This window comes from Ictalurus punctatus, chromosome 21, assembly GCF_001660625.3.
Source record: "Ictalurus punctatus breed USDA103 chromosome 21, Coco_2.0, whole genome shotgun sequence".
Classification (NCBI taxonomy): domain Eukaryota; kingdom Metazoa; phylum Chordata; class Actinopteri; order Siluriformes; family Ictaluridae; genus Ictalurus; species Ictalurus punctatus.
Genome location: NC_030436.2, coordinates 19,496,064 through 19,520,000, shown reverse-complemented (window position 1 = coordinate 19,520,000; position 23,937 = coordinate 19,496,064). Strand labels below are relative to the sequence as shown.

The window sequence follows — 23,937 nt, the reverse complement described above, 5'->3', positions numbered from 1 at the left end:
GTGACGCTCAGGGGCGACGTGACGTTTGCGGACGTTTTTACAACGTTGTGTAACTCTAAATGGATAAAATGTGACGTTCTGTTGTTTAATAAAAAAAAAGATGTCAGTATCGGTAAATTGTTGTGGTGTAAGAGGAATAAAACACTTCAGAACATGAGTAACAGTAACTCAGCTTCATCACACCGCTCCGTCCCGCGTCACACGGAATGTTTGATTCCTTATATGATTTAGGCTATATATAAATCTTTAAGTATTATATTTGATGTTTGACAAGATATAAGGGTGTAGGTGTGTGTGTGTGTGTGTGTGTGTGTGTGTGTGTGTGTGATGAGAGATGAGGGTCAGTGGCCTCTACCTGTGCATCAGCTCCCCATTAGTGACCTGCTGAGTGACTCTTTGTAAGCGAGCAGCTTTAGGAAACAGGAATAATGGCCGCGCTGCTCTCCTGCACACCTCCATTACTCGGTATGTGTGTGTGTGTGTGTGTGTGTGTGTGTGTGTGTGTGTGTGTGTGTGTGTGTGTGTGTGTGTGCTCGGAAATCGAGGAGCCGATAGGGGCTTTAAATTCGGGATGTAGAAAAGACAACAGGAAATAAAGGAAGGAGAGGCTTCTTGCTGAGTGGAGTCTGATTTTGTGTGTGTGTGTGTGTGTGTGTGTGTGTGTGTGTGTGTGTGCGTACGTGTGCGTGCGTACGTGTGTGTGTGTGTGTGTGTGTGTGTTGTGTTAGAGACATGCACTACAAATTTTTCCATATTTTCCAAAAGTTGCTTATTTCATAAAAATAAAAACATACAAAATCCAACAAATTAAATCAAATAAAAACTTTAAAACTGGTCCGGAAGGTTTTTTTTATCATGGAATATTCTTTGTGTGTAATCTTAATATCGATTAATATTCTTCTATTTTTATTATTCATTTCCTGTTACATCACTATCGGATGTTGCTTATTTCAAATAGTTACTGTGTGGACGGAGAGAGAGATCAGACGTGTGTTTTTACGATCAGAGAGATCAGACGTGTGTTTTTACGATCAGAGAGATCAGACGTGTGTTTTTACGATCAGAGAGATCAGACGTGTGTTTTTACGATCAGAGAGATCAGACGTGTGTTTTTACGATCAGAGAGATCAGACGTGTGTTTTTACGATCAGAGAGATCAGACGTGTGTTTTTACGATCAGAGAGATCAGACGTGTGTTTTTACGATCAGAGAGATCAGACGTGTGTTTTTACGATCAGAGAGATCAGACGTGTGTTTTTACGATCAGAGAGATCAGACGTGTGTTTTTACGATCAGAGAGATCAGACGTGTGTTTTTACGATCAGAGAGATCAGACGTGTGTTTTTACGATCAGAGAGATCAGACGTGTGTTTTTACGATCAGACAGATCAGACGTGTGTTTTTACGATCAGAGAGATCAGACGTGTGTTTTTACGATCAGAGAGATCAGACGTGTGTTTTTACGATCAGAGAGATCAGACGTGTGTTTTTACGATCAGAGAGATCAGACGTGTGTTTTTACACTGAACTTTCCTTAAATCCAGAGCTGAGTGGAATAAACAGGGCTGATGTTCATCGTGTGAAGGTTGAAAGTTTTGTTGGGTCCGATGATGGGAGAGCAACGAGGATGAGTCACAGTCACAGAGCCTCAGAGTCACAGAGTCAGAGCCACAGAGTCACAGAGTCACAGAGCCTCAGAGTCACAGAGCCTCAGAGTCACAGAGTCACGGATCCTCAGAGTCACAGAGTCTCAGAGTCACAGAGCCTCAGAGTCACGGAGCCTCAGAGTCTCAGAGTCTCAGAGTCACAGAGCCTTAGAGTCACAGAGCCTCAGAGTCACAGAGCCTCAGAGTCACAGAGTCTCAGAGTCTCAGAGTCACAGAGCCTTAGAGTCACAGAGCCTCAGAGTCACAGAGTCTCAGAGTCTCAGAGTCACAGAGCCTTAGAGTCACAGAGTCACAGAGCCTCAGAGTCACAGAGTCACGGAGCCTCAGAGTCACAGAGCCTCAGCGCCTCAGAGTCACAGAGTCACAGAGCCTCAGATGCTGACGCTTTCGCCCAGCTGCTCTTAGATCAGATTTGTCAGGGTTTTTTATTTTTCGTTGCTAAACCTGGATTTTAGATCTTAGTTGTTTGTTTGACATGAACTCAAAACTCACTCACACACACACACACACACAGACACACACACACTTCCTGCCTGTCAGCCCTGAACAGACACATGCAGAGATGAGCCGTGACATGGGGTCGAGATCACCATCAAACATGCGAGTGTGTTTCACAAACCTGCTGAAGTTTTTAAACCCTGAAGCAGAAAAACAGAGCAATGTGCTGATCTGCTGCTGCTCCAGGGTCAGAGGTTACACGTGGGTTATAAACGTGTATAATATACTGTATAGTATATCATATATCTCAATCAGAGCGTCTCAATCCTCACCTTTATTTCTCCAGCACAATTTATACACAAAGATCATTTAAAGTGCTTTACGCGAACAAGTAATAATAATAATAATAATAATAATAATAATAATGCATTGAGTAAACGAAGGAAACAATCGCATTTTGAATTAAATGCGTATTTCTAAAACAAAAAGGAGTAAAATAGAAATGTATTATGATTGTTCGATTATGTTACGTGATCAAATACTAATAAATTGAGTTCGAAAACAAAGGAAGGCGATTAAAACAAATAATTACGTTTGAAATCAAACGGAAAAACTCGTTTCGAACGACTGATGATCAGAAAAAACAATCACTGTAAATAATTTTCACATTCATTATTGTAAAGTAAATGACGCGCAGCAAAAAAAAAAAAATCAAAATACAATAAGAGCTCAAGGGCACCTTAAAGGTTCTTCAGTTAAACCCTTATCCTGGAAGCTAAGAACCCCTAAAGAACCCTTTTTTTCGAACAGTGTGCGGGCTGTAGCAAGCAGCGTTAGCCTAACCTAGCCAGCTAACGCTAGTTGATGATTAGCTTCTCAGAACAGTGATTAATACGGCCGGTTATAGGTTTAACCGAGTACCGCGTCTGGATATTACCCGCTCTAAAGTCAGTACTGATACGAACTCATTTAAAAGCAGGGAAGTAAAGGGAACGTTTCACCGTACACGTCGTGAGCGGCCATGTTGATCTGACGTCACTCCGTACACCGGGACGGAACTGCTACGTGAGAAAGTTACCCCATGTTAGTTAGAAATTTCATGTTGAGGGGCGTCTTCGTTTTTTTTTTGTTGTTGTTGTTTTTTTTAACCGGCTTTAGGAGGGAATTACCGGTTACAAGTTCACCTCGAACTCGAATGAGCGTAAGTTCCTGGTTCTCTTGGTTCTTCTCTTTCTAACAGGGAAACGCTGTCCTAGTTTTTCTGAGACTCGTGAATGCTTTATGAAAACACGAAGGGAGTTCAGCACACAGAGAAGTGTTTAGAGGAAAGAGAGAGAGAGAGAGAGAGAGAGAGAGAGAGAGAGAGAGAGAGAGAGAGAGTTTTTGAAATTGGCTCTGCGCCTGCTTGAACGAGCGCAAAGAGCTGCCTCAGAGCCAATAAGACTCGCACACACAAGTCTAATGTGAGCAGCTGCTCTGCAGAAATGCACTGCATGAAGGCCAAACCACACACACACACACACACACACACACACACACACACACACACACACACACACACTGAACCCTCACAAAGCATTTTGGCCTTTTGGCTGCAGGTTTTAAAGTCAGATCATCATTCAGCGCGCGCTCCTTCCTGTTTTGGATGTGCCCGAGCAAAACACACTCTCCTCTCTCATTAAAAATAAAACTGAAAAAAAGGAAGCGAGCATCTGAGTGGCCTGGAGACGACCTTGAGGGGATGGAGATAAATCAGGAGACGGGGAGGTTCTCTGTAAGACAGCACAAGTGAAGCTCGTCTGTTTTGCTGATCGAGCGAAAGGGTTGTTTTCGGAGCTTTTAACCATTTGAAGTGTGTGTTGTTGGGTCTTTTCTGGTTACGAGAAACCCCAGAGACGCACTTCTGCCCCCAAGCAGAGCTGTAAGGAAGGAATCTCTGTCAAGTGAGAATCGGATACTGAAGGGGAAAGAAAACTCAAGCAGAAAACATGTTAAATAAATAAATAAATAAATAAATAACCCCACTTTTGGATATGCACAAATGCACTGAGTGAGCAAATGACCTAAAATACTCCAATCTGACCACACACACACACTCTCATTTATTTCATACGAGTCTTTAAAAATAGTGATTGGATTTTTTTTTTTTGCTCTGTCTTGGGATGCTAGGCTTAGCACTGAGTTTCTGCTGCTCCTTCTTGTGCCCATGGCACGGCAGGGTGTATTCAACACCAGAGAAGAAGTGATGGAAAGTTCAACACTGACCACTTTCTACATTTCAAAGCTCATTTTAAAGGGTTTGTGTGGCACACTGCTGTCAGTGTTGTGTAGAAAACAGAATTGTTTCTGTAATATCTGTCTGAACCTGAGCTGGAAGAACCTCACACTGGCCTCCAGAAGCTTCTTCACTAATCGGCTCGGTGCTGATTCACGGCGCGTCTCTGTGACTGGACCAAAGTACAAACAGCATCAGCATCCACTGCCACGTCCATCCTCATCGGCCTCGGTGAAAAACCAGGAAGTGAGGCACCATTGTTCCCACTGACATGATTTCCGGCGCCCCCCTCGGGTCTAATGAAAGCCCTTCGTCATCCTCCTCCTCCTCCTCCTCCTCTTCCTCTTCATGGTTCACATGCTCTTCTGGCTCCGTCCCAGAGCGCTTCCATTTCCCCACGGCCTGAGAGTAAACACTCGCCGATCTGCTTTTTTACACAGAGCAGAGCCACGGACCGACAACCAGATCCAGATGTGAGAGCAAGAACCGGCATTCGCTACAGCTCCTGAATGCTGGGATCGTTTTCTTTTACTTTTTTTTTTTTTATCCATTTATAGTTACGCTTAACGTTCTGTGAGACGTTCCTGTTGTCGCTTACGTTATAGCCGCTATGAACAGTCGTACGCTCACCTCTTTTCCTGTCTCACGAAGGTAATAAAACGGACGAAAAGAAAGCAGGTGCACTGCAAAGTACCATCGTCAGAGCCGCTGTTGTAGAAAATCAATCAACCCCTTCTGACCAATCAGAACGGAGAGTCTAACAGTGCTGCTGTATAAAGCCAGAAATATTGTTCTGTAATTTAATGCACTGGGGTTTTTCTTCTTCTCTAATGTCTCCGTGAAAGAAAAGAAACACCCTCTTTTTTTCTCTAAGAGCTTCCTGAATGAGATGGACACACCAAACATAATTAATGATGATGGTGATGTGTATGTGTGTGTGTGTGTGTGTGTGTGTGTGTGTTTCACAGATGATGAGGGGAAATTAGAAAAGTAATAAAGAGGACAGGATTGGGAACAATACTGTAGACAGAAGCAGAGGGAGAATAATGCAGCGTGAAGCACATTAACACACACATTTATTAAGAGACTCAGAGTGAGGGGTGTTAATTTAGGGGCTGAATTTGTTTCATCAGTGTACCGAGAAAAGAAGAAAAAAAATAGATCAGCTTTTATTCTGATCTGTGTGAGCAGTCTGCTTTGTACACGTGGTGTCATTTTGGTTATTTTATTATCATATTTTATTGTTTTAAAAATCCACATTATTTTTAAGAGTAAACAATTTTCCCTGTGTGTGTGTGTGTGTGTGTGTGTGTGTGTGTGTGTGTGTGTGTGTGTGTGTGAGTACAGATGGGTTCCACTGTCCACATGCATGCAGATATGTATGTATTGGGCTAAGCATCGCTTATCATAGGCAATTTTATTCTTTCCAAACAATGGGAAAATAAATTATTATTATTATTATTATTTTATTTTAAGTGGTATCCCACAACACAACAATCCAAATCTTAGAATTTAATAATAAAACATACTGAGTGTTTGTATCTTAAGGATATGCAGCTGTTTATTCTGTATATATTTAATTAACCCTGAAATCTAAAATGAATCATTTTCTGTTAACTGCATCATTTCCCGTTTTAAAAAAAATGAATTATCGCCATCAAATTAAAGAGATCCACATTTGAACATTTATATATTTAAAGTAATAAAATCTGTTTAAACTGCACGATATTCGTGGAAATTCCGGCTCCAGATCATTTGACTCAGCTGACCAATATGAGTCGACTCTTATTGACTCAGCTCCTAAACGACTCACTGCCCTTTTATGATCAGTGAGTGTTCTTGTTTGCTTACTAATGGCTAAATAGTTTCATGAAATCTTAATCTACGTTGCTGGTAATAAGATAACATTACTTTGCATTGGATTTAGACCTATTTCTAAATAGTATTTCTGATCAATCGTCGTCTCGTTCACACAGCTGAGTCAAACACACGACTCGACTCATGAATCATTCAAAACGAACAGCTGAGATTAAAGGATGTTTCCCTGAATGGATGAATGAATGAGGGATGGCGTTGCTTACACTTACAAAAAAAAAAAAGAAGAAGAATGAAACAAATAAAGGAATTAAAGGTTCATATATGCAAGGGTCGCCTAAAAGAGCCGACTCATGGAGCCGACTCAGTAGTGCGCATGATGTAAAACAGGGGAAATCCCACTGAGTTATTTACCAAGAGATTTACCGACAGATTTACTAAACCTGGTGATGTGCATGGACAAATCTAGTCATGTGTGAGCTAGGTTTTTTGAGATTTCATACTCCTGGTCTTTTTTCTGATTCCTCACTTAGTGGAGGAGGAATGTCGGAAATAATTCTGGAAATCTGAAGTGATAAAGTGATGATACATCTCCATGCGCGTCTTCCAGCGGGATCTTACACAGGAAACTGTGAATCAATTCTCTGGAATTTCCAGAATCCCCACTCAGTAACTCCCACAGGCTCTCAGCGCCCTCTGCTGCTCACAACTGTTAAGGGCAAGTAAGGTTCAACAGCGACGACAGGGGGCCAAGCACCGAGAAGAGTTTTGCTGCTGACCAAAAACTTTAACTCAATACTTTATCTTACTGTGCAAAAAAAGTATTGGCATCCTTCTGCTTTTTTTTGTTGCGGAAAACTTCTTGAACTGGTGAAATTGAAATCGAGTTTTAAAGGGGTCAAGGACAAATGTAATCAAGACCAACTCGAGATAGAGACCAAAAGGCATCAAAAACCTTTTTGAGGCCAAACATATGCAATTGCACCAAAACATTGCATGCTCAATGTAGTTTCTTTCCCTGCCATTGGTAAATAAGATCTTTTTAGCAGACACCTGTTCTTAACTAATCAGCGGAACCTGAACCAGTTATGATATTTGTGTGAACTTGCTAGCTTTATTCGCGCACTGAACCAGCAATCCGACTATATTTTCTAAAAGAAGGAATTACTCCTCGTTAAACTTCGTGCATGTGAAAAGAAGACTTTAATGAGTCGAGACCAAGACCGTATTTAGCGAGACCGATGTCCAAGCCCATGACAAGTCCAAGTACAAATGCAATCATTTCAAGGCAAGTCAGAAGAGAAAACGGGTCAAAACATGACCGAGTCCTACAGCTCTACTGCTCATCGATGGAAAGATCCCCGTACGAGCCAGAGCCGACGTTGTTAGTGCGCTGGTTCGTTCTCGGTACATTCTCTGTGATACCGTCAGGGCAGGTTGTAGTGTTGGTCTGACTACAATACAAGCAGCTACAATAGTGTGGTCTGGGGAGACATCTTCATTCCAGTAAGTGATACTGGAGAGTTTGTTGAGTTTTCAGTGATGTGACTGCAATTAGCAATAATGCGGACAAATTTATGGATTTAACAGAGGGAGGACTACTTGAAATAAATGTAAAAAAGCAGAAATAATAATAATAATAATAATAATAATAATATTAAGAAGAACAACACAACGATGATGCAAGAACCACAGGACATGTGCACCTTTATGAAGCGGGGCCCGCTGACAAAATATGAAAACCGTTAAAGCAGAGAGTAGAAAACTACAATTTATTAAGTTCCACTCTGCAACTGGAATAACTGACACAAAAATATACAAGAGTACACACATTCAACAGAGACGCAAAAAAAACAACAAAAGAACTGACTGGAAATTGAAACAGTTATAAAAAAAGAAAAAAATAAATAGGAATTGTTTGGCGTGTTTTTAAAAAAACCTCCAGTTCATACGAGACGTCAGACAATGAGTCCCATCTCGCTCTTATATATACATATATATACATATATATACACATATACATATATATATACACATATACATATATATATATATATATATATATATATATATATATACATATACATATATATACACATATATATACATATATATATATACATATACATATATATATATATATATACATACATACATACATATACATATACATACACACACACACACCACCCATGTGTTTATTACCCCCACATTATTTAGAGACAAACGAGAAAGGTCAGAGGTCACTCCAGGAATCCGTCCAGGGTGGCGAGGTTAGGGGTCAGTTTGCTCGGCGCTGGCCTCGACACTTTCTTCCTCTTTGCCTTCATGACGAGCGGCCGGATCTCAGCCAGCGGAGACTGACGCACTCGGGTCAAGAAAAGCATCGTGGACACCGTTAAACACAATTTTAAAAAGATTTCAGAAACTAAACCGTGATGAAAGGCAGCGCGTTGTGGATTCTTTTTCTCCATCACTTTCATGGCTCTTTTCTTTTTCCAATTTATTGCCCCCCCCCCCCGCTTCACTAACTTTAATTCTTCATAATCTTGCGTCCCTCGCCTTTACTCTTTTCCTGTCTGTTTTTCTCTTTCCTTTTCTTCTTTAACGTTCTAGTTCTCTTTCTTTTCCTGCGCTGTGTCCTCTTATATCTCCTTTCATTTTCTACTTCCCACGTCAGTCTTTCTGCTGCTATCTTTCACCTTCTCCGCTCGTTCTAGTTCAGTCTTTTTCTTTCATTTTCCCCTTTTTCAAAACTCTTCCTACATTTGTTTCTATTCGCTTCTCTGCCCTTTTCACTTTTGAACCGTTCACTTCCTTTTCTTTTAGTTTCCATCTTACTCTTCGTCTCCCCTCTGTTCTTCCGTTCCCTTTTTTCATCTCTTCGTACTTTTTTTCTTTTTTTTTTAAAAATTGATTTATTCCTGTAACTCACTCATACTGCTCATCAGCCTTAATATTCAGTCACTCGAGTAACTTTTGTGTGAATCACCGCCGTCTGTGATAAAGGATACAGGCTGGATGAATTTGGTCCTTCCTCCGAGTCCATCGTAGCCCGTTCTTACCTAACACGCACGCACACACACGTTAAGGTTCTGTATTAATAAAATATTAGCAATTACTTCGTGTGTGTGTGTCTTACAGCTCCAGGTTTGCTGTGCGGGTCGAGCATGCTGCCAAACATCTTCTTCCTGAAAAGCAGAGAGTTCCTGAACATGGGCTCCATGGAAACCTCGTCATCTTTAGGGTGTGAGATCTGTGAAATCACACACACACACACACACACACACACACACACACACACACACACACACACACACACACACACAAAGTGAGACGTACTGTAGATCTCCTGGTCGCTTTGAAGCAATCAGGTTTATTTCTCAGACGTACCTTACTCCCGAACGTGTTCTCGCCGTGTTTGGACGACGTCCTACTGAGCAGAACGTGAAAATCCCAGATTAATCTCCACGCCACTTTAAAAGAGTAAATATATATCTAAAAGGAGACACGTGGAGACGAGACACTCACGCTGCCTGATCCAGGCGCATCTTCTTCGAGGGGACGGCCGCTGGCTTCTTCTCCACCTGCTCAGGTGTGCTGATGTCAAAGGTCATGTTGAGGTCGATGTCCTGGCTGTCCGAGGGCCGGTGCAGGCGTGGGGACTTGAGTTCGATGGGGGCGGGGCTGAAACACGACGAGCACAGGACAGGCAGGTTTAAATCCGTCACTCAGTGGTGCTTTATACGTATAAAGTGTGTGTGTGTGTGTGTGTGTGTGTGTGTGTGTGTGTGTGTGTGTGTGTATGAAACCCGAAAACGAACCTCTCGAACACGAGGCGGCTGATGGCCTCGTTGGTGCGTGTGGGAGTGCTCAGGGTCTTCTGCAGGATCTCCACTTTCTTCTTTAGACTCTACACACACACACACACACACACACACACACACACACACACAGTCACTAACAGCACACACTGAACACGTAATGTAATTAAGTGGATTAAAAACGGACGTGCGTGTCTCACCGTGATCTCTTTATCCGAGTTGGCGAGGTCATTCTGAAAAGCCTTCATGTCCTCCTTCGCTCGGTTCATCTCTAGCGTGACTTTCTGCAACTGCAACAGATCAATAAATAAAACACCACGCAGTTTTTATTCCTCTTATACCACGGCAAATCTGCCTTAAAAAAAAAAATCCTATTAAAGAACGACGACGACGTGATGTTTTATCCGTTCAGTTACGTTTCATGCCGTCGGACGTCCACGAAACAACGTCCCTGTTCTCACCCGACACCGGAGACTCCTTTCGTAAACGCCACACGGCGAACTGCAGCGTATCAGCGTTTACACGTGCGTTAATACAAACCCGTGTGCTGCAGCTGCGCTACTCTCAGAGCTGCTCGACTCTTCCGACCAATCAGAATCCAGAACTCAACAGCGCTGTGCCAGAGTGATGCCATTTACAGCTCATTAACAGACACTGACATACAGTAGCTAATATCTAATATCTAACGCACCAGCTGTTCAAAAAAACAAACAAACAAAAAAACCAAAAAGTGGAAGTGAGGCGTGGAAGCGGTCAGATGTACCTTGTTATTAGAGCAGAACACTTCCCTCTTCAGCTTCTCGCACATCTCGTTGGAGGTCCGGAGGCAGACTTTCAGACTGTCGTACTCTCTGGAAAGAGAGAAAGAGAAATGCGGAAAAGGAAGAGAGAAAACTCACTCTGAATGCATCAAGTGGGGAAAGAAAAAAACCGGGACGGCGACTAACTCTGGTTAAAGAGGAAGTGGAGTTTTAAACCAGCGCTGCGAACTACACGACGTGTGACGATGGAGTTCTGTGTTCGTTTGTTCACTGTGTTCGTTATGAAGTGCTCGTTGTGAAGCGCTCGTTGTGAAGCGCTCGTTGTGAAGCGCTCGTTGTGAAGCGCTCGTTATGAAGCGCTCGTTATGAAGCGCTCGTTATGAAGCGCTCGTTGTGAAGCTCCACTGCTTCACGTTTCTTGGAATTTCGTTTTTAAGAAATTATTATTTTGGCTAAAATATTGCTTTAAACCGCTCTGTACTGTGGCTGTGGTGTACAGGACAGACCATAATATTATTTATAAACAGACACTTTATTATTAGTATCCATCCACGCACTTCTCCATCCATCCACGCACTTCTCCATCCATCCAATGTATCCCTCCATCCATCCACACACTTCTCCATCCATCCAATGTATCCCTCCATCCATTCATCCAATGTATCAATCCAATGTATCCATCCATCCATCCATCCACATATCCGTCCATCGTATCAATCCAATGTATCCATCCATCCATTGTATCCATCCATCCATCCAATGTATCAATGCACGTATCCATCCATCCATTCACATATAAATCCATCCATTCATGTATCCATCCACATATCAAACATATCCATCCATCCATCCATCCATCCAATGTATCAATCCAATGTATCCATCCATCCATTCACATATCCATCCATCCATCCATGTATCCATCCACATATCAAACATATCCATCCATCCATCCATCCAATGTATCCATCCATCCATCCACATATCCATCCATCCATCCATCCATGTATCCATCCACATATCAAACATATCCATCCATCCACATATCCATCCATCCAATGTATCCATCCATCCATTCACATATCCATCCATCCACATATCCATCCATCCATCCAATGTATCAATCCAATCATCCATTCACATATCCATCCATCCATCCAATGTATCAATCCATCCATCCATCCATTCATTCATTCATGTATCCATCCACATATCCAACGTATCCATCCATCCATCCATACATCAATCCATATATCCATCCATCCATCCTATTTGACAGAACTTCAGGATTTTTTAAAATCTTATTAAGATATTTTACTATCAGACAGTGCATGTCCATCAGGAGTGAGCAATACGACAAAAAAGTATCACGTCATGGTACGTGAAAGCATTTCTACAACACGCGATACATGATATTTAGTTTAGCTAAAATTCTGTTGCTAAATTTGTTTTTTTAACCAATTCTCAGCGATGCTTCCAGAAAACATATACTGCGATTCTTGTGAAAAGTGTATGGACATTACATCGCCACGTTGCCCAGCCCTGGAGTAACTAGCAAAAATGATGATGTGATGTTGAACGGTATGTGACGTTACTTTTTGAGAGAGATGCAGTAGATGGAGAGCTGCTCCACAGCCGACTGTCCCACGCCCATGTCCGAGATCATGGCCTCCACCTCTGCCCTCTGACCCTGCAGTACCATGTCCAGGCTGTATCTCACACACACACACACCATTAGAATGTTCATAAACGTGTGTATACGCTCCAGGATTAAGTCCACGCGTCGAAACGTAAACAGAAACACCAAACACGTACCTTTCGTAGGTTTTCATTTTGACCCGCAGCCTCTTGGCCTCCTCTTTAGCTGCCTCGCTTTCTCGCTGCTGACTCTCCAAATACTGCATCTGCTTCTGCAGGGGTTCAGTCGGGACACGTCACACACCTGCGCTAATGCTAACCAGGAAACAAAGCTAGCAGCGCGTTCACATCACATCGGGACTACAATCGCAGTTATCACCCCACCTCCCCCACGTGGTTGTCAAGGTAACCCATTTCTCATTCAATTACACTAGATTCGGCCATTTTCCCCCTTCGTCTCATGAGATGTAAATCTCTCTCTGTCTCTCCATCTCTCTTTCATGAGCTCTCTCATTGTCATGCTCTCTCTCAATCGTCTTTCGCTCATCGTGTCTCTCTCGCTCTCATCGTCTCGTTCTCTCTATACATCTCTCCATCATCTTTCTCTCGCTCAATCATCTCTTGCTCTCTCACATTCTCTCTCTCTCTCTTACTCTCAGGGCGGTACAGAGCATCTCCTTCTCTCCGATCTCTCTCCTCACTCTGTCCAGGTCGGCTCTCTGCTTCTCGATCGTCTCCTTCAGAGACTCGGCCGCTTTCTGTTTGTCTCTCCAGTCTCTCTCTGAAACACACATCAGCAATCCGTAATCAGCGATCAGCGCTGTGCTGAAACACGTCCTGATGAACTACACTCTTACCTTTTTCACATAAAACTACTTTCATTCGATCCAACTCGTTCTGGAAAAAAAAAAAGCAGAGGAGGGGGTCAGGGTTCACACGTGTGTGTATGTGTGTGAGTGAAACAAATACAGAGGACTGGACCAGTGTTTACAAACTCAGGAATTTACACATTATGTGTGTGTTTTTTAAAAAAAAATTTTTTTACATAAAGTGTGAAGCTAATGAAGAACATCAGGACTACTCCAGCTGTGCTGTGAGTAAATGCTCTGTGTGAAAGGTCTCACCTGCAGGCTCTCGGGGTCGGCTGCAGACCCCTCTTCGTCCGGCGCTACATCGAAGAACAGCTTGTTGATGATGTGTCTGGTGCTGACCTGGTGATACCATACGGAGAACGTGGTCAGAGTGCAAACGCTACAGTATAATGAACTAACACACACACACACACACACACACACACACACACACACACACACACACACCTGCTTCCTGCACTGGGGACAGGTCTTAGTGGGAGCTGACTGGAACCACTGTAGAAGACTTTAACGGAAGAGAGAGAAAAAGACAAGACAGACAGACAGATAGATAAGAAAGAAGCATTGGATTTGTGTCGTAACGTGAGACTTTATGACGATATATCGGTCAGTCCTGGTCCAACGCTCAGGTGTGTTCTCTTACCAGGCATAGTGGAACGTGTGACCACAGTGGATCGCTGCTACATCTCTGGAATGGTCAAAGTAATCCGAGCAGATGGTGCAGTACGCCCGGATAGGCATGATGGAGCAGCTGTGAGAGGGAGGAAAACAAACAAGCAAACAAACAAACAAACAAACAAACACCTGAAGATCAGTGAGGAACAACAGCACTGAAAATCTGAGGATTCTCACACTCACACACACACACACACACACACACACACACACACACACACACACACACAGCTAGCCGAGTCTCAGACTAGAACTGAGATAAACATACATTATGCCTTCATTTCCGCCAATCCCGCCCTTTCTTTCATTTAAACATGATTTCTCTTACCCAAAATACTCCTATAAGGACCTGGTTGTAGAACAACAACAATAAAAAATCGACTTTATTCAAACTTATTTGTCATATTTCTGTTTTGTTTTAACGGAAAACAAAACCTTCCGCATCGCGCGTTCGGTTCAAACATAAAGGCTCCGCCTCCTGCTTCGCGTCATAAAAACGCGACCATCACCGCATCGCCAGCGCACAAAAAGGGGTACATCTTACTTAAATCGCGGTCATAATTTAACACAGTTTGGTATGCGCTACTAAAGAAACAGCTACACGGTTCCATAGATTTTAATACTGTCCCGGATAAAAGGGTTCCGTAAACTGTTTTCAAGACTCGGTGTCCCATTATGCATTGCGGTTGGATGACCTCTGCGACGCTTTCCTCTCATACACACCCGTATTCAAACAAGCCCCGCCCTTCTACGTTACGATTGGTTAATACGGTCCGGCTTTCTCTAATGCTATTGGCTAGTAGAAAAGCTATCCAATCAGAGAACGGCTTGGAACATGGGGAAGGCGGAAGTGATCTGAATGTGGGTGCGGAGGGGAAAAAAGAAATAAATAAATAATACGGGCCGTGTGACAGGTAGCGAAACAGACAGAGGGCTAAAATGGACACCGTGTTAATAAAGGTAATATTGCAGAATGTTGTTTTCTAGACGATACAATATTATTTAAAATGTTTAAATTTATGGAGATAAACATCTACTGTGATGTAGTGTGTTTAGGTTGTTTATTTCCTAGTTAGCTCACTTGGCTAGGCAGCACAATCACTCATGATCCAGTTTTTATTGACATTTTTAGATGATCTAAATTGTATTTGTGATTGTTTTTAATAGGTACTATCGCTGAAAGTTTGCGCTTTTTAGTTTACTACTTAATTCTTACAATTTTAACTTCTTTTTTTTTTATTTTCACCCAACATGTGTAATATTCCACCACTGAACATTGGACTGAATTATGACCTGGATCCATGTGCTGGGACTTTATGTGCTCTAACTCTAACTAACTAAAGAAATAACTAAACTAAACAAAAGAGTCCTAAAATAAAGGTTACCTGCTTTTAGTCATCGTTGAATCTTTTAATTATTTATTTTTGCTGTGAAACACTTGTGATTTTGCATTACATTTCATTCTACACTTTGCAGTCTTATATTTCTGCAATATCTTCTAACTGTGTTTTGTTGTTGTTGTTGTTGTTGTTGTTGTTGTTTCTTCTGTCTAATACAGTGATTCTTGATTTTTGGTTCTTTACGCCGTCGGGACACATCGAGGCTTCTCTCACCGCAACGTTGTCCAGCATGGCGGCCGACGTCCACAGCAAAGGGGTGACGTGGGACACTCCGAATGGAAACCTGGCACCGGTCGAGCATCTTCCCAACAGCAGATCGGAGAGTCCGACTCCGGGGCTGGTGGAAGGGACCGAGCCGGGTGAGACGGCGCTTTGTATGTTCTTGATGGGGATTGATGGAGATATGATCCATGAAAGCATGGACAGGCTTTAGTGGAATGAGTTTTATAAGCTTTGTGTGTTCCTCAGGCGCAAGTCAGGAGCGCGCCATGTTCGCCCACACGCAGTCTTTCGAGGACCTGACGGCCGACGTGGAGCTGACGGGAAGCCACCACTCTGAGGTCGAGGAGGTGGAGGAGGAACAGCAGGGAGGACTAGAAGGAGGAGTAGAAGGAGGAGTAGAAGGAGAAGGAGGAGGAGGTGAAGACGCCGCTGTGGTCGAGCCGAAGCCAGAGGTGCAGGCCGTAGTACGGGAGAAGGAGGAAGACGTGACGAGCGAGACGTGGCGTTCACACAAGAAGCACGTGTTTGTCCTCAGCGAAGCGGGGAAGCCCATTTACACGCGCTACGGCTCTGAGGAGGCGCTCTCCTCCACCATGGGGGTCATGATGGCGCTCGTGTCGTTCGTAGAGGCCGATAAGAACGTCATACTCTCCATTCACGCAGGTCATCGCCATGTTTCGAGTTTTAATAAGAAGAATTAAACACTCAGCAGTATATTGACCCACACCGTGGTTTAAGAAAAAACAAACAAACATTCATTTTGGTTTTATAGCCATGCAATTGTAGAATTTATTTTAAAAATATCCCTTATAGCTCGGTGAGGATCAGTATAAACAATATTTATGGGTATGGAGCATCCAGAGCTCTGCTGATATATAGGGATCTAGCCACTGATGACATTTTTACTTCCAGAATGAACTGCATATCATAACTGTAATAAAAACAAAGATATTCCATTTATTAGAGAGTTAATGGAAAGAAAGAAGCCAAAAAGAGTTTCAATACTTTTCCATTTTTAGTAAAGTTTAATAAGTTACCTGGATGTAGTTAAACACACTAGTTGTCATTAATGCTGACGGTTTGGTGTTTTTTTTTTCTTTCTTCCCCCTCAGACGGTTTCCGCGTGGTGTTCCTGCGTAAGAGTCCGCTGGTGTTGGTGTGTGTGTCTCGTTCGGGTCAGTCGGACGGTGAGCTGTGGAGAGAGCTGCACTATGTCTACTATCAGATCCTGAGCCTGCTCACTCTGCCTCAGCTGCAGCGCGTCTTCCAGCAGCGTCAGAGCTTCGACCTGCGCCGACTGCTGTCCGGATCTGAGCGCGTCACCGCGGGGCTGCTGCGCCTGCTGGAGATGGACGCGGGGCTGATGCTCAACGCCACCATGAGCCTGCCGCTCTGCAGCACCACGCGCAACGTCGTCTGCACCAGCCTGCAGGCGGCCAGCTCCAAGAACCTCGTCTTCTCCGTCCTGCTCGCCGGGAGCCGACTCGTCGCTCTGATCAGGAAGAAGGAGCAGCACCTCCATCACACCGACCTCCACCTGCTGTCCAACCTCGCCGCCTCGTCCTCGTCCTTCCGACAGGGGGAGGGCTGGACGCCCGTCTGCCTGCCCAAGTTCAACGCCTCCGGGTTCTTCCACGCGCACATCTCGTACCTGGAGCAGGCGTCCGATCTCTGTCTGATCCTGGTCTCCACGGACCGAGAGGACTTCTTTAACCTGTCCGACTGTAAGCAGCGCTTTCTGGACCGGCTGAAGAAGCGTAACGTCTACCAGGCCCTGCAGGAGGCGCTGCACACGCCCACATACCCCGTCTCGCAGGTGGGCATCCCAGAGCTCTGGCACTTCGTCTACAAGTCCAAAAGCTCTGGGCTTTACACCAGGTGAGGATGAGCTCGTGTGGTACCATCATGCACCATTCATTTATTTGGATAAAATTCTGATTATAACATTCAATAATTAGTTACGTTTTTTATGCGTTACACGTGCGTATGCGTAAAAACTCTTCAATACAGGTAGAAATACATGAACAAACGAACAGAAAGCCAAAAATCAGCTAATAATAATAATAATAATAATAATGTTCACGATGTAGTTCTTTTCATTGTGAGTCCAAGACCTTGTAAAGGATTTAAACATAATTTCATGGCACCTTAGTGAAACCATCTACAATAATGAATAATTTAGCGAAATAAAAATGGTAAGAATTAACATGAGATGAAATGTTAAGTGTAATTCTCTTGTTTAGATTCCTTTCAAAATAAAGTTGTTTTCATTAGTAGAATAAAGATTCAGAAGAAAACCAGGTGTCATTACTTATGTATGTCAAAAACTCCACCAGTATTGATTTTATATTTATAAGCTATATTTATATTCCTAGAAGGGAACCGTACAGAGGAAGATGCTGCATGCCGGCTATTTTAGTTTTGGTCTGAACGGTACTGTGATTATTCTTCTAACAGTTATATTTGCGTGTCAAAACATCGGGTGTGAGAATTGCACGTTATAAATAAAACTCACTGCACCTCTGCAGCGCCACACGGGGTATCAGCAGGGGGCAGCGTTTACATTTCCGCCCACTCACAATATCCTGTGCTCACACCTGCGTTTTAGTGATATTAAATGCTTGTTGTTTTTTGTGTGTGTGTGTGTGTGTGTGTGTGTGTGTGTGTGTGTTATATATGGAAAAAAAAACCTCACCGCTGGTGGTGTGTGTTCTTGCCGTTAGCCCGGAGCTGCCTGTGCCGTATCGCACTGAAGAGGAACAGGAGAGGTTGATGGAGCTGTACCGGTACCTCCACAGTCGCCTGCACCACCCGACACGACCCCTGCGCTCCATCTACCGCTGCACCAACACCGAGAACCTGCTCGGCTGGGTGAGAACACACGCCTCACACGCACACACACATGCGCCTCACGTTAACATGGGTCGCATTAAAGGCTCGGTGTGTTTTCTTACTATAATCATAATACAATATCATAAATCAGCCTCAGATGCTCCGCCCACAAGATTTGATTAGAACAAGACTTTTTTTTTGGTGCCTGGTGGCTTGCATACGTATTTACTTTTTACCTCTTGAACTTTTCCAAATTTTTAATTCTTTTTTTGGTAGTGTTAGAACCTTAATTGGAGTTCTGTGTTATGAATTGACACAAGCGCTACAGACCTGTAATAACAATGCCGTGAGCGTTGAATGGAAAGAAGAAGCCACCAGGAGGCCAAGGGTCGTTACCTCGGCACGATGCTACCACCACCATGCTTCATGTAGATTCATGACATGTAATCCAAATTTCATTTTCGACAAAATGTGGAAAAGTTTAATTGGAGGTGAAAACTATGATAAACGTTTAGCAGATGGTTTTTTTTTTCTCCCTCCCCGTCCTCCTCCTCAGTCCACCAGCGGCTTCGAGCTCTACCTCTGCTTCAGTCCTCTGGCCACGAAAGCTCTGGCCATGTCGGCCGTCACCAAACTGCTGAAGTGGATCAGGAAGGAGGAGGACCGTCTCTTTATCCTCAACTCGCTCACGTATTGAGATCCGATTCCTGACCCGGAGGACAGGATGTCTGACACATCTAGACCACTGACACTGTGCTGGAGCTGCTGTCGGGATCGTACGTGGGGGAGGGACGCACAAGAACCATTTCAAATCCTTCAGCGGTTCAGAGTGAGCTTCGCTGAGCAGAGTAACGTGAGCCGTACGAGGCTCGGATTTTTATCACCAAACCTCAGTAACCGTATTTAAAGTAAATAAATAAATAATAATAAAAACAAAATAACCCCCCCACAACAACAGGAGGTAGTCTACACAGTACCTCAAAAAACAACAAAATCCCCGCAAAAAAACCCCCCAAAACACTAACATGCCATTCATTAAAGGAGCTGTGTGTAATATTTAGTACTTTGAAACCTCTCATAATATAGGGCTACACTTTAGATTGAAAGAAAGGAAAGGGTTCCTCAAGGGTTCTTGTTTGGTTACAGGTTCTAGACTTTAAAAAATAAAGGTGCTTTTTAGAGCAGTGCCATAGAAGAACCATTTCGGTTCCCTAGAGAACTTTTCAGCAACACTTTAAGTGACGTTTTCTGGCAGGTTTATTTTAAGAGTGCAAGTCCTGCCATTTCTTTATTCTTCTTGAACCGTAACAAGGTTCCTTCAGGCTCACAAGTTTTTTGTTGTTTTTTTTTGTTTTTTTTTTAATTGTTTTTGAAAGCTCAAAACTTTGTGGAACTCGTGACTTCTACAGTCTTTTTGCTGCACCGGTGGATTTCTATGTGGAAAGATTTCCGAATGGGATCTGCATAGGATTCTTCGATTTGAGAACCCTTAGATTTTCTAAGAGTGTATCTTGGCTAAACCAGGATATCGAGCCATGAAGATACATTTAGTTCGCAGTGAATATGAGCTGTATGCTAGCGGTAGCACTAGTGTAGCTCGTTAGCTAGTCAAGAGACTAAAGACGTGTGTTTACAGGTTTGTTTTGTCGCAGGTTTATTTCGCCGAATTGATCCTGGCATTGAAGGGGAAAAGCGTCCGAGCGCAGAATGACGTCAAGCTAGGGCGGGGCGATATGACAAAAATATCATATCACGATACTTGAGGATGTTTCTACGATACACGACGTGTATCACGATATATGATTTAGCTAACAAACTGACTGCAAAACAGCAGTAAATTTCACTAAAGCTTAGTTTGCCGATACTTTTCTTTAACGCCTTGGAAGACAAAAAAAACAAAACAAAAAAAAAGCATCACCATACCAATGATATCTCAGAAAAGTGTATCACGTAATTGTTTATCATTATATCAATATTATTGATATATCGCCCAATCTGCACTGCACTATCAATTTGCACTGAAACTAAGGCTAATCTAGCTAACGAATCATATGGTGTTTTTAAAAAAAAAAAATTGTAATTATTTTTTTTTTATAAACCTTTTATCCACTTCAAACCACATCCAGTTCTTTATTAATGTACTGATGTGCTTTAGGAACACACACACACACACACACACACACACACACAAAACCCTATTCTCCTCTCCCTAGGCTCCGCCTCTAAAATGCTAAAACGGTTCAATTTTATAATTCGAAGTTGTAATTTGTAAACACGTGCTTTTGTTTATTTAAAAAAAGCATTATGTAGCTTGAGCTTAGTTTAAAGCGAATCTAATCTAGATGTGTAGTCGTGGCTGACTGACTGTATTTCAGGGAAGTGGGGAAATTGTTGTTATAAATCTGACTTTTCATTAAGCTGCTCCTTTAACTGCCTCGGGCTCTTATCAAACTAAACCCAATATCTCACCTTTTGCCTTTTTTTTTCCTTTTCTTTTCTTTAATATGAAAGACCCGTCACTGTTCTGACCTACACTGACATGTTGAGACGATGTTTCAGAGAGATCTCTCCTTTTCACTCAGCAAATCGATGTAATAGATGAAAAAGACTTCTTCATATCGCAGTTTTCTAAAATGATTCTTGTTTGATGACGTGAACGACCATGCCACGTTTAAGGCTTGCTCGGAGAGCTCATTTACATACTGCATATTAATGCACAGTGCAGCGCTGCTTTGAACGATGATCTGTCACTGACGACGTTTACATGGACAGCAGTAATCTAATTACTGACGCTACTCTGAGTAAGATAATATTGTGATTAAGGTGTTTACATGAGTCGCTTTTAGAATACTCCTGTCATGTTCCCGTTTTACATCTTATAGAACATAATTAGATTAACAGCACACGTCATTACGTCCCTCCAGAATCTCACGTATCTACATACAGTTGGTCCTCGTTATGGGACCGTATACAGTTTTGGGTGTTTTTAAAAAAAAATAAAATAAATAAAATTTTACGAACGCTTTAAGTGCAGTTAATTATTAGTCATGCTGTACGTGCTAATAGACGACTGCATGAAGCCGTGGGCTGCGTCTCAAACCGCGTACTTATCATCTATATAGTAGCCCAGATACATGTATTTTTCCCCACTACAGGCCTATAGTAGGCAAGTACGCGGTTTGGGACGCAGCCGTACTCTCTTGTTCGCCGTAAAATGTTGAGCACTGCCGTGTGTGATCGTGTCCTGCCAGAAAATGCAGTGAAAACTCTCACACGACGTTAATAATGTGATTAAGGTGTTTACATGTCTGTAATACACGTCGATAATGCGACTAAAGCAGGAATACTCCACACGTCTTAATTCCATTTGTGTTTAATTCAAGTATGACTTTAATCAGATTAAGGTCATTAAAAATTGCTGTTTACATGCTAGTTTCTTAATCAAAGTATGGTCTTAATCGGGTTAAGAGTGGATTATTGTTGTCCATGTAAACACACTGACTGTTAACCTAAGTAAAGTTGCTGTAAGCGTGCGTTAAAATATTTGAGTTGCTCGTATTAAAGGTGCGTGTCGTAATGTTGAAACGTGTTCCTAGACCTCTAATACACTCACGCTTATAAAGATACTTCGGAAAATCTGTCGTTTACGATATTGTCCTGCAACTGAACTGGCTAGTTTCTTTGTTTCAGGGTTGAGTTTATGTTTTTACTTTTTTTAAAAAAAAATTTCTGGGCTGGAAATTAACTCCGCCCCTCCTCAGCCAGAACAAGGGGCTCAGGCTCTTTAAAAAAAAAAAAAAACAACCTTCCTGCCCCTTTAAATGAACATTCCCTCACAAACTTGTAATATTAGGATCCTTTGATTATGGTTTAATGACCAGCAAACACTGACGAGCGCTAATCTGTATGCTAGCATGAAAATGTTAGGTGATATGATGTTTTTTTTTTTATGTTAATGTTATTCAGTTTAATTTCCCGGACATGATTAAAATCTTAAAATAACTTGCTGTCAGCGGAATTCCGGACCTTAACCGATATTTTGACGGGTGAATATCCGATGTCGATACACGTGCGATTATAAAAATACGATTCGAACCAGCCGGATTAGCATAAGCTGTGTAACGTAATTAACGCAGTCATTTAAAGATTTTAAGCGATTTTAAAGAATCCGAGCGCATAAAAAAAGGGCGTCCTTTAATGGACTAGCTAAGACCTTAACGCTAAACCGTCCTTAGATAACATTCCTGTTAATATTTATTTTATTCGTCCTTAATTTAAACGAAACGTGATTAGAAGCCTGCAGAGATTTAAAAAAAAAATAAAAAATTAGGTTGAAGTAGAGTTGCGTAAACGTTCTGCAATAAACCTGCTTAAAATTCGGTTTGAGCAAATCTATGCACCATTTCGATGATGATGATGATGATGATTTTTTATTTTCGTGTGTTTGTCTGCCAATAACGATAAAACGTTAACAGGTGGTGTTGGCATTTATTTGCAGTCGAGCTTCCGTAAAATAAGTTTATTTCCTCGTGTACCCGATCACAGCAAGCATTAAGTCATCCGCTACCGTCTACGATATATCAGTATTGCGATAACGGCTAGCAGTCGATGTATTGCGCGTACTCAGGTAGCCGTCATGCATTTCATCTTATTACAGGAAGTGACCTCCAGTCTCTGTATCATGCACACACACACACACGTGCACACACATGGGTTAAACTGGGAGTGCTGACCAAGAGACTTACAAATGTGTTGCATTTTTCTGTTATTTCCTGTCTGCTGTGTTTAATACGACGTGCAGAGCATTCCTTCATGAGATTTCCTCGTGCAGTAGACAGCAGAAGTTTTGTCGTGTAGCGGTGCAATACGACGCTTTAAACCCGTACAGCTAGGTGGAACTCGGACTTTGCAGCTCTGTAATGTTGTCATGTGTATAAATTAACCAAATCAATAAAGTCTTATTTAAATATACATTTTGATTTAGTTTTTGTATCAATCACTGTGTTTCCAGGACTCTGTGTATGAGGGACAGCTTACATAGAGCACGTGATTTTACTTCATTAATATCGACGGTAATTGTTGTAATGGGTTGGAAAAGTATAAGTCGGACTTTTGTGAAGAGCTGTTGTGCTTTAACCTCTTAACGTCTGAATACGTGCAACAGGTTCCTCGACAGGTTCCTCGACCGTGCCTGACGTTACTGTAGAAAAGAGGACAGCCTGGACAGTAATAACTGCAATCTAAGAGTGCTTATATACAGTATAATATTACTATAACCTGCTTTTCACAGGTTTTTGTGTGGCCTTGAAATAAACATATATAAATATACAGTGCTGTGAAAAAGTATTTCCTGCTTTCTTCTGTGTTTGTGTGGATCTCACTAAATTGTTTCAGAAATTAAAGCAAAATCTAAAATTGGGGGGGAAAGAAGAAGCACGTGACCGGCCGCGAGGCGGCGTCGCGAGCTCACAGTGACGTCAGCACAATCATTAAATAATTGTATTTGACTTTTTCATTA

At 42.4% G+C, this 23,937-nt stretch overlaps 2 protein-coding genes across 3 annotated transcripts; one reads left to right on the top strand and one right to left on the bottom strand.

The window, feature by feature from the left end:
• Positions 1–7,953: 7,953 nt before the first annotated feature.
• Positions 7,954–14,730, bottom strand: traip (TRAF-interacting protein). Of its 2 annotated transcripts, none has more exons than XM_017450763.3 (16): positions 14,294–14,730; positions 13,934–14,041; positions 13,738–13,795; positions 13,543–13,629; positions 13,276–13,315; positions 13,072–13,199; positions 12,596–12,690; positions 12,376–12,489; positions 10,783–10,870; positions 10,220–10,309; positions 10,020–10,108; positions 9,727–9,882; positions 9,589–9,631; positions 9,338–9,451; positions 9,210–9,260; positions 7,954–8,555 (listed from the first exon to the last, which is right to left on the bottom strand). In XM_017450763.3, exons 2-16 carry the CDS (start codon positions 14,029–14,031, stop codon positions 8,439–8,441), a joined length of 1,368 nt encoding a protein of 455 aa, XP_017306252.1. In that variant the 5' UTR covers positions 14,032–14,041; positions 14,294–14,730; the 3' UTR covers positions 7,954–8,438. The 2 variants fall into 2 exon arrangements, with proteins under 2 accessions (XP_017306252.1, XP_017306254.1); XM_017450765.3 differs by having other exon boundaries at positions 9,589–9,628; positions 14,294–14,728.
• Positions 14,731–14,825: 95 nt separating this feature from the next.
• Positions 14,826–23,390, top strand: mon1a (MON1 secretory trafficking family member A). Its single transcript, XM_017450762.3, has 6 exons — positions 14,826–14,925; positions 15,524–15,724; positions 15,834–16,250; positions 16,700–17,465; positions 18,311–18,458; positions 18,976–23,390. Exons 2-6 carry the CDS (start codon positions 15,595–15,597, stop codon positions 19,114–19,116), a joined length of 1,602 nt encoding a protein of 533 aa, XP_017306251.1. The 5' UTR covers positions 14,826–14,925; positions 15,524–15,594; the 3' UTR covers positions 19,117–23,390.
• Positions 23,391–23,937: the final 547 nt, after the last annotated feature.

What these genes read in the sequence shown, in the direction of transcription:
- traip (XM_017450763.3), bottom strand. Translation starts at nt 14,031, where the DNA reads ATGCCTATCCGGGCGTACTGCACCATCTGCTCGGATTACTTTGACCAT. An exon ending in AGTAGTTTTATGTGAAAAAG is followed by an intron (nt 13,200 to 13,275) that starts GTAAGAGTGTAG and finishes TGTGTGTTTCAG; the next exon opens with AGAGAGACTGGAGAGACAAA. An exon ending in CGCACAGCAAACCTGGAGCT is followed by an intron (nt 9,261 to 9,337) that starts GTAAGACACACA and finishes CGTGCGTGTTAG; the next exon opens with GTAAGAACGGGCTACGATGG.
- mon1a (XM_017450762.3), top strand. Translation starts at nt 15,595, where the DNA reads ATGGCGGCCGACGTCCACAGCAAAGGGGTGACGTGGGACACTCCGAAT. An exon ending in CATACTCTCCATTCACGCAG is followed by an intron (nt 16,251 to 16,699) that starts GTCATCGCCATG and finishes CTTCCCCCTCAG; the next exon opens with ACGGTTTCCGCGTGGTGTTC. An exon ending in AGCTCTGGGCTTTACACCAG is followed by an intron (nt 17,466 to 18,310) that starts GTGAGGATGAGC and finishes TCTTGCCGTTAG; the next exon opens with CCCGGAGCTGCCTGTGCCGT.